The following is a 10,339-nucleotide window of genomic DNA, read 5'->3' as shown; positions in this document are numbered from 1 at the left end:
TTTTTTTTTTTTTTTTTTTTTTTTTTTTTTTTTTTTTTTTTTTTTTTTTTTTTTTTTTTTTTTTTTTTTTTTTTTTTTTTTTTTTTTTTTTTTTTTATTTTTTTTTTTTATATATATATATATATATATATATATATTTATTTATTTATTTATTTACTTATTTTTTGTAATTTATATTTTTATTATTTTATTTTTTTGAAACGATGGTTTATTCATCAAAAGATGATATACCATTAGATAATATAAAAGATGTTATATTTAATAATGCAGAAAAAAAAAATATAAATTTCGATAAAAGAAGGAGTTGTGATTATGAATATGATGAGGAAGAAAATGATAAAATAATAAATGACGAAAGAATTATGAATGCGGGGGAGAAAAAAAAATATATGTCAAATATTGAAGGGAAAGAAAAAAATAATTTAAACGATTCTAATATTTTAGATAAAGGAAGAAGTAGAAGTTCTTCAAGTAATGTTTTTAAAAATATTTATAAAGAAAACAATAGAAAAAAAAATTATGATATAAAAGACAAAGAAGAAAGCAATAATATCATAAAAGAAAAGGATTATTATGTTATAGATAAACAGATGAATATTTCGAATACACATAAAATAGATGTAGAAAATGAAAAGATAAAAAATATTCATCTTAGTATGAATAATGAAGAAAGTAATATTGATGATGAAAATAAAAAAGAAAATATATTTGATATAAAGAAGAGTATATCTTCATATGGTAATATAAAAAATACAAGTGATAGTTATAAAAAAGGTTCTGTTAATAAAAGTGAAACAGAAAAGAAGGACATGAATACTATATGTGATGATAATAATTATGTATGGGATAAAAATGATGAAAATATGATGTATGAAAAAAATCATATTAATAATAATGTAAAGAACAATGATAATAATATGTATTATGAAAACGATGAGAAGTCTTATAAAAGGGAATATATTTCAACAGATGAGCATATCAAAGTTGATAAGAAAATAGTAGAGATAAAAGATGAAAAGAAAGAACAAAAAAAACCTTCTATTTTAAATAAAGAAGAAAATGGAAAAAAAAATAAAGATCATGTAATACATAACGTTGAAGAGGCACCTGGATATGAATACAGTCATAATATTATTTACCATGAATTATATGTAGAGTTGTTACATGTAAATAAAAATTTACAGAACGAGATTAAAAATTTAAAAAAGATTATTGAAATGCAGAAAATTTTAATTAAAAGTAAAGAAGAAGTTTTTCTAGATCATTTAAATGAAAAAAATAAAATGAGTAATAAAAAATTGATGAATCATAACTATTTCTTAAATTTCTTTAATAAAAAAAAAAAGAAAAGTAAGGAATACAAAACGTCTTTTAAAGAGGAATATGAAGAAGAGGAAGATGATGAAGATATAGGATATGTAGTTGATAGAAAGAAGCAAACATATTTCGATGTAAATAAAAATTACCATGGAGGAAAAAGGGAACTAGAAGAAGAAATTCATAATGTTTCTGAAGAACATTTTGATAAGAAAGGTTCTTATTTAGAATGTGAAAAAATATATAATGATGATGAAGATATGTTTGAATATGATATGGATGTAATATATGAAAAAGAGGAAAATAAAAATAACAAATATATAAAATTACCATCTATTGATAATAATGATTTTTCAGAAATGACTGATAGGGATATCGATTCATTATACGCATATAATAATAATAATAGGAACCATAACAAGAACAATAATAATAGTAATAACAATTGTAATAACAATTGTAATAACAATAGTAATATTATTAATATTGAAAAGAATGATGTTTATTTTTTTAATGATGATAAAGAAGAAAGTAATTATTCAAGGAAATATGAATTTGAACAGTCCATGTTATATAATATTGAAGTAGAAGATGAATCTTGTAATAATTCTATGACTATACAAGAAATTACATGTTTAACATTTTGGTATGAAGAAATATTACCTTTAGTAAATAATGACAAAAAAAAGAATTTATTAATTAATAGAATGATAACAAATTATATGCCCAATTCAATAAAAGGATATTTTTGGGAAATGTGTATTAAAAATAAATTAAATCTTACTGAATATTTTGTTCAAATATTAATAAAAAATACGAATTTTATACAAGCATATGTATATACTAATAATAGACAATATCATAATCATGTTTCTAGATATTTTAAATCATTAATTGAATTAAGAAATAACAATTTACATATAAAAGAGGAAACAACTGAAAATGATCAGGATATTGAACAAAAACATCATGATAATAATATAATTTTTGATAATAATAAATTTCATATAAATGGTGAACACGATAAATTTGATGAACAAAATGATAATATGTTATATGAAACGCAAAATATGTTTGATCATAAAAATAAGGACCCGTCAGATAATAAAAAGGATAACCTTTATGATAATAAAAAGGATAATCTTTATGATAATAAAAAGGATAACCTTTATGATAATAAAAAGGATAACCTTTATGATAATAAAAAGGATAATCTTTATGATAATAAAAAGGATAACCTTTATGATAATAAAAAGGATAACCTTTATGATAATAAAAAGGATAACCTTTATGATAATAAAAAGGATAACCCTTATGATAATAAAAAGGATGAAAATTTCTGTGATGACAAAAATGTTATTATTTATGATAATAATAAAGACAAAATGAGTAATATGCCAAATTCTAATGCTAACATAAACTTACTTCAAAAATTTTCAGTACAAAAATTTTTCTATCAAATATTAATAGATTTAGATAGAACTATGTATATAATAACAAAAAACAAGGAATATTTTGCAAAATATAATATTCAAACTGACAATGTATTGTCTTCTGTTAATTTATCGGATATGAAAAAAAAATTAAATACACTCTTACAAATGTATGTCCTTTTTAAGCCAGAACTAGGGTAAGTCAAAGTAAACAAGTTGATAAAAAAAAAAATATATATATATATATATATATATATATAATATGGGAGTGATGTATATTTTTTCCTATGCCCGTACGTAAATATATATATATATATATATATATGTATTTTTTATTTTTTATTTTTTATTTTTTATTTTTTATTTTTTATTTTTTATTTTTTTTTTTTTATAGTTATGTACAAGGCATGTCATATATCGCACTGGTGTTTTTATTATATAGTAATTTAGAAAAGGCATTTGTCCATTTTGCAAATTTCATGGTAAATTTATTATCACTTGTTTTCCTTCACACATATGTACATGTATTAATATATTTTTTTCATATCACACATATTTTACCTTTTTATTTTTTTATTTATCCTTTTATGTTTACAGGAAAGGAAAGATATTTATAATTTATATAGTTTTAATAAAGAAGAAATAAAAATTTATATTTATACTATTAAACAGATTCTTACGAAAAGAAATATAGAAGTGTACAAAGAAATTGTCAAACATTATAATATAGATAATATTTTTATTCAATGGATATATACAATCTTTTTAACGTAAGTATATATAGATATATATATATATATATATATATTAATATATGTATATTTTTTTTTTTTTTTTTTTTTGTTATGAGACCTATAATAATCGCTTTATTTTTTTTTTGGGGGATTTTAGGTGTTTGCCCTTTAACATTTATATAAGATTGTTTGACATATATACATTTAATGAAAAAATAATATACGAGGTAACAAAAAGAAAAAAAAAAAAAAATAAAATAAAATAAAATATATATATATATATATATATATATATATATAATATATATGATATAAGGATGCTTACTCATCCTATTTGTTTTGTCATATTTATGGCATATTATTTTGATACATTTTTTTTTTTTTTACCAATCGTAGGTTATTATTTGCATATTCACCTATTTTAATAAATACCATCCAACTGATAATGTTGATATTATTATAAAAGATTTATCATCCTTTGCTTTTAATTCCTACATTAAGGTACACACAAAAAATATATATTTATAAAATGAAATATTATCAACTAGCTAATAATGTATAATATAATTATCTCCTTTGTCTTTTTTTTTTTTATTTTTTAATTTTTTTTTGGATTTTTTCTACAGGAGGAAAAATTTTGGAATTTGTTAAAAAAAATTAAAATAAAAAAAAGGAAAATCTTATACTATAAAGATAAATATTTTAACAAAATGAATAGCAAAGGTATATAAGAAAAAAAAAAAAAAAAAAATGTAATAAACATTTATCTATTTTTTTATAGTACAAAATGATTATAACTTTTCCTTTCTTTTTTTATAGATGATGATTACAGCATAGAAAAATAAACTCCTATCTGTGAAGATAGAAAACTTATAAAGTTTTATAAAAAAAAAAAAAAAAAAAATTAAAAAATTATAAAACAAAAAAATTTCTTGTATTTTTAATTTATTTTTTGTTTTATGTAATTTATTTATATTTATCCTATTCACTTTAATTATCATTTTTAAATCATTCATATAAAATAAGAATATAAGACATGCTTACAATGCTATTAATTTTAAATATATACATATATATATATATATATATATATATATTTTATGTTTTATAAAAAAAAAAAAAAACCAAAATGCATAAATTGTTCTTTTTAAAAGATTTTGTTATTTTAAAAAATTAAAAATGTAAAAAATTCTTTTTTCTTGATAAATAAAAGGTGAAGAAAATAAGAAAGTTTACTCAAATTTTACATAAAAAAAAAAGAAAAAAAAAAATTAGGTAAAAATAAATAACAAAATAGGTTATTTTGAGTTTAAAAATGGGTAAATATATATATATATATATATATACATAAATTTATATGTACAATATATAAATCAATTGTCACAAAAAAATAAAATAGATACATACATATGTATGTATGTATAATACAAATATGCCAAACTATTCTTTTTTTACATTGTCATTCAAATGGGAACTCAAAAAAAATGACAAATCAAAATTCTTCTCCTCCTCATTTTCTTCTGTTTTAACTATATTCGTAGAAGGGTTAGCATATTTTTGAATGAAATTTACAAATGATATTAAATTGCCATAAAACTTTATATATTCATTAACCTATAAAGAAAAAAAATAAAAAATTACATACATATATATATATATATATATATATATATATATATATTTATATATATGTGTGTGTGCTTTTTCTTATTTCTTTAGTATCACTACTTTTTTATATTATCAAATTAAAAAAAAAAAAAAAAAATGCGTTGTACCTTTTTAAGTTCTTTTTTTAAGTCAAGATAAATAGGAACCAGATGCTTATATTCAAAATCCTCTTCATCAAATTGATCTCTTTTTAAATATTCTTCTACCTTATCATATTCCTCTTTAACAATTTTATATATATAATCAATATTTGAATTTTCTTTAAATTCTTCCAAATAATATTTAAATCGTACAATTAAAAATATAGAGAAACAATCAAATTTTGGCAAATTTAATTTTCTGTTAAGGAGAAAATAAATAATAAATAAATAAATAAATATATATATATATATATATATTAAACGCAATTTTTATATACAACAAATATGTTGACATTATTTTTTTAAACACATTTTAAATTTACCTATTTTGTAGCAATGCAAAATTGGTTAATGTTTTCCAAGGGTCTGTATTTTTATCCTTATCGAACTGAATAATTTTATAAACATTCGTTTCGTTAATATATGAAGATATATCAATTTTTACTAATTTCTCAAAGGTTATTTTATTTGTTATTTTAAAAGAATATACATCCGTATTATATATTAAATCTAAAGACAAGTAGAAATTACTTATATTTGGCTTTGTAAGGTTTTTATAAAGTTCATCAAAGTTGTGTAATAATGAATCTATTGTGCCCGTGTTATTATCCAATTCGTCACCTTCAGATATAACATTATTCGTTTTATTTGTGGAAGATATGTTATGCCCATGGCTAGATGTTAACTTATTTAGAATGAAATCAAAATTGTGTAATTGTTTAATATGATCTATAACATATTCCTGGGTAGTTTTAGCATTTGAATATACATAGTTTAATCTTAGATAAGTTTCAAGTATTAAATATAATCTATCCAAAAATAAAAATATAAAAAAATTAATTATATACATATCAATAGATTCTATATTTGTAAACTGACTTATCCATCTAAGGAAATTTTTTCTTTTATATTTAAATAATTTTTCTCTTTGGTCACAATATTTTTTATATTCAATTTCATTTAAGCTTTTGGATAAAATACTTCTAAATCTGATTCTATATCCATATCTTTTGTTATCAAATAAATTTTGCATAATTGTTGTTATATCTTTATTTTTAAAAAATTCTTTGTGTAATTCCTTTTTTACATATTTATTTAAGTCTGAAAGAATTGTTATATTATCCAGTTCGCTATTAAATGAATCATCATTATCTTTTTCCATTTTTATATAAACATCATTATTATCACAATTGATTTTATAATCTAATTGACTGGTTTTTGTTTTATTATTTTCTGAAATAAAATCATTTTTATTACACGAACCATTTTGTTCTTCATATACATTTGATATATTATTATGAACACTTTTATTTTCTGCAAATGTTTCATTTTGCACCTTACATATATTATTAGAATTAACAGATTGTTCTTTTCTTTCATTTAAATTTTTTTCATTTATATTTTCTTCTACGTCATCCATTGAATTTATTTCTTGTACATTTGGGATATTTTTATTTCCTACATTTTCTGATAAAGATGATGCATCATTGCCCCATCTCATATTGTATTTTGTCTCAAAATTATGAAATTCGAATGGAAATAACTTTTTTAAAAATAACAAGAGATTTTTATTTTTCTGTTCCTTCTTATATTCGTAGGAAAATTTCTTGAATATAATATAACATAAAATATTCATATATAAATGTAACGCTTTAATAAATTCAAAATTATCTTCTAATTTGTAAAGACGCAAAATTCTAGCTATATAATTTTTTAAGTTTAAATCATAATTTACCTGAATTGGTCAGGACAAAAAAAAAACAAAAAAAAATATATATATATATATATATATAAAATGATAAAAAAAAAATAATAATAAAAAATATTTAGCTAATTATTAAAGATAATAATTTATTAAATATATATATATATATATATATATATATATATATATTTATTTATTTATTTATTTATATTTACTGATTGTATTTTTAAAAATATCTTACATTGGTGTAATCAATAAGGATGTGATCATAGTACGGTCTATTACTTTTTGTCTTACTTTTTTCATTACTTTTCTCAGTTTTAATATTTTTTATTTTATGTACTGCAAAGTGGGTGAGCAATGGAAAGATATATATATATATATATTTATATATATATATTTTAATTATGTATTAATAAGCACATGATTCTTTTCTTAATATATAGATATGCTTTTTCAACTTACATGAATGTTTGTTCTTCTTTCTGATGTAAAAAATCAATTTACGTTTTTGATCTTTTGTCAACTGCTCCATTAGTTCTGCCCATTCTTTCTTACTTTTGTTCTTTAAACTAAAATAAATGCTTTTAATTTTATCATCATCCATTGTGGTATAATAAATATATAATATTGTAGTAAATTAATAAATGTATATGTATGTATATATATATATATATATATATATATATATATATATATATATTTATTTATTTATTTATTTATTTATTTATTTTTAAATTTATTTTTATTTTTTTGGAGGATATATGTAATGGGTGAATTTTTATGAATGTCATTTTGAAGTATGTACTTATTTTATTAAAATAGAACAAACAAATGGAATTTTATAAGTGACTATACTACATTTGTTTTATTTTAAAATATATTACGCAAATAAAAATAAATAAATAAATATATATAAATATATATATATATATATATATATATATATATATATATATAATGTTATATTTTTATTATTACGTCAATTTTACGTGTGATTTATATTATAATAATATATTTAAATTTTTCAAGGTATTACGATGTGGGTAACTAATTATATATATATATATATATATATATATATATATATATATATATACATTTTTTGAATTGCCCGAAGAGAATCAATAATTTTGTATTCATATATATATTACATTTTATTTAATCATATAATTTTTTTTTTTCTTATTAAAGTTAGAAATTATAAGAAGATCAAAATAGTTGTAAAACCAAAATAACAATAATGAAAAACATAATATCAACACAAATGTATTGAAAAAAAAAAAAAAAAAAAAAATTTAAATATATACAAATATATAATATTATATATATTAATTTATATATGTATTATATATATATATATATACCCCATATATGTTATAATATGCATTATAGTCTTATAATTTACTTAAAAAAAAAAAAAATTATAATAATAATATGGTATAATTATATTTGAACACTACATTTTATAAAATGTAGTAACTAAAAAGAAAATTGATAATATATTTCTCTTATATATATATATATATATATATATATATATATATCGCGGTAAAATAAGAAACATATTATTTTCAATATAAAATTCAAATATAAAAAATATGTATATTTATAATATATATACATATGAAAAAATAAAACCTTAAAAAAAAAAAATTAATGTACACTAAAATTTATATATAAATATATAAAAATTAAAAACTATTAAACATATACATAATTGTATATATATACCATCATTTTATTATTAAATTATTATAATAATGATAAAATGGATGGATGTACTTTATTTCCATATAATAATATATATATATATATATATGTACATATATAAGATTATAATGTTATCAAATATATATTATTTATTAATATGGAAAAATGATATTTTAATTAATAAAAAAGTATTAATATTATAATATTTGAAATGATTCACTATAATGCAATTTAATTCGAATTACATATATATATATATATATATATATATATATATATATGTAAATATTATTACGTTTGTGTATTTATTGCTATTTTGTATTTTTTTTTTTTAGAGTTCATCTGAACTGTTAAGTAGATTATTTAAAAAGCTTTCATACCATTTATTATTAACGGTTAATTTTTTTAATTCTTCTTGATCAATATTAATACCCATAAAATTGGTAGCTTTTTGTAACATATCTAAGTGTGCTTTACTATTACTTATGTTAACTTGAACTTTTGGTTTGATTGTTCCATCCTCTGCTTGTACTTGTTCAATTTGAATTTCATCCATTAAAGAGTTGGTTATATCACTATTATTAGTATAATCTATGAATTTGAGCATACCTATTAATATTTGGTTTAATTTATTTTTAACTTGTTCATCTTTTAATTTTTCTTTGTTAATTTTCATAAGACCTGCTAATTTTTCTAACATTTCATTATGTCCTTCGGTATCTTTTATTATATCATCAATAGATTTTTTTTCTTCACTATTTTCATTATCTTTCATTTTTTGGATGGTTTTTCTTAAGAAAGATTTAACCATTTTTTTTTCTGAAGTTTCGTTTTTGGAATTTAGTATATTTTGTAAGTACATATAAAATTTAATCATTTCTTGAAGATCATTAGGATTAATTAAATTACTAAATAAATTACTATTATCCATGGCTTTTTTTGCTGGTTTTCTATTATTCATATTATTGTTAGCTTCCATTTTTTCTTTCATAAATTGTTTTTGCATTTCATTAAATAATTCTCTTGCTTCTTCAACTTTATTTTGATTTATTAATTCTTTAATTTTATCCATATCTGGAAAATTCATCATATTCTGATAATTCCCATTTTTTACATCATTCTTTACAGTGTTTAATATATTTTTACTTTCGGTCCTTCCATAATATCCTTTTATGAGTAAAATATAGAAAAATAAAAAAGCGGTAACTTTGTTAACACTCAACATTTTGTATTAAAATAGAAAAAAAAAAAAGATTAAATTTAAATTAAATTGATTCTTAAGAGAAAAAAAAAAAAAAAATTTAAATATGTAGTTCTAAATATTTTGCGTGTAATTATATTTACTTACTCTTATAATATTATACAACATATATATTTGTACTGAATTACACTAATGGACATATATACATATATATATATATATATAAATTTACATATATATTTATATATTTGTTTATTTATTTATTATAAATTATACTTACAAATATATATAAAAATGGGAGGAAAAAAAAATTATTCTTTAAATAAAAATATATAATTGTGTTTTATAAAAAAAAAAAAAAAAAAACATTCAATTGTCTCAAGTAAATTATATTCATAAAATATATATGATTTATTTATATTGCTTAG

The 10,339-nt window shown here is 18.2% G+C and overlaps 3 protein-coding genes across 3 annotated transcripts; 1 reads left to right on the top strand and 2 right to left on the bottom strand.

Annotated features, from left to right (window-relative positions):
- Positions 1-203: 203 nt before the first annotated feature.
- Positions 204-4,329, top strand: PRSY57_1404400 (GTPase-activating protein, putative; the record flags this gene model as incomplete). The annotated part of the gene is made up of 7 exons (XM_012909661.2): positions 204-2,947; positions 3,145-3,232; positions 3,348-3,520; positions 3,642-3,711; positions 3,881-3,985; positions 4,111-4,207; positions 4,304-4,329. 7 exons carry the CDS (start codon positions 204-206, stop codon positions 4,327-4,329), a joined length of 3,303 nt encoding a protein of 1,100 aa, XP_012765115.2.
- A 595-nt stretch (positions 4,330-4,924) lies between these two features.
- Positions 4,925-7,604, bottom strand: PRSY57_1404300 (hypothetical protein; the record flags this gene model as incomplete). Its single annotated transcript, XM_012909660.2, has 5 exons — positions 4,925-5,098; positions 5,260-5,491; positions 5,616-7,027; positions 7,239-7,339; positions 7,463-7,604. The coding sequence occupies 5 exons, from the start codon at positions 7,602-7,604 to the stop codon at positions 4,925-4,927; spliced, it is 2,061 nt and encodes a 686-aa protein (XP_012765114.2).
- A 1,437-nt stretch (positions 7,605-9,041) lies between these two features.
- On the bottom strand, positions 9,042-9,935 carry PRSY57_1404200 (hypothetical protein; the record flags this gene model as incomplete). Its single annotated transcript, XM_012909659.2, has 1 exon — positions 9,042-9,935. The coding sequence occupies one exon, from the start codon at positions 9,933-9,935 to the stop codon at positions 9,042-9,044; it is 894 nt and encodes a 297-aa protein (XP_012765113.1).
- Positions 9,936-10,339: the final 404 nt, after the last annotated feature.

The sequence above is a fragment of the Plasmodium reichenowi genome, chromosome 14, assembly GCF_001601855.1.
Source record: "Plasmodium reichenowi strain SY57 chromosome 14, whole genome shotgun sequence".
Classification (NCBI taxonomy): Eukaryota; Apicomplexa; class Aconoidasida; order Haemosporida; family Plasmodiidae; genus Plasmodium; species Plasmodium reichenowi.
This window is presented reverse-complemented; position numbering and strand designations above follow the sequence as displayed.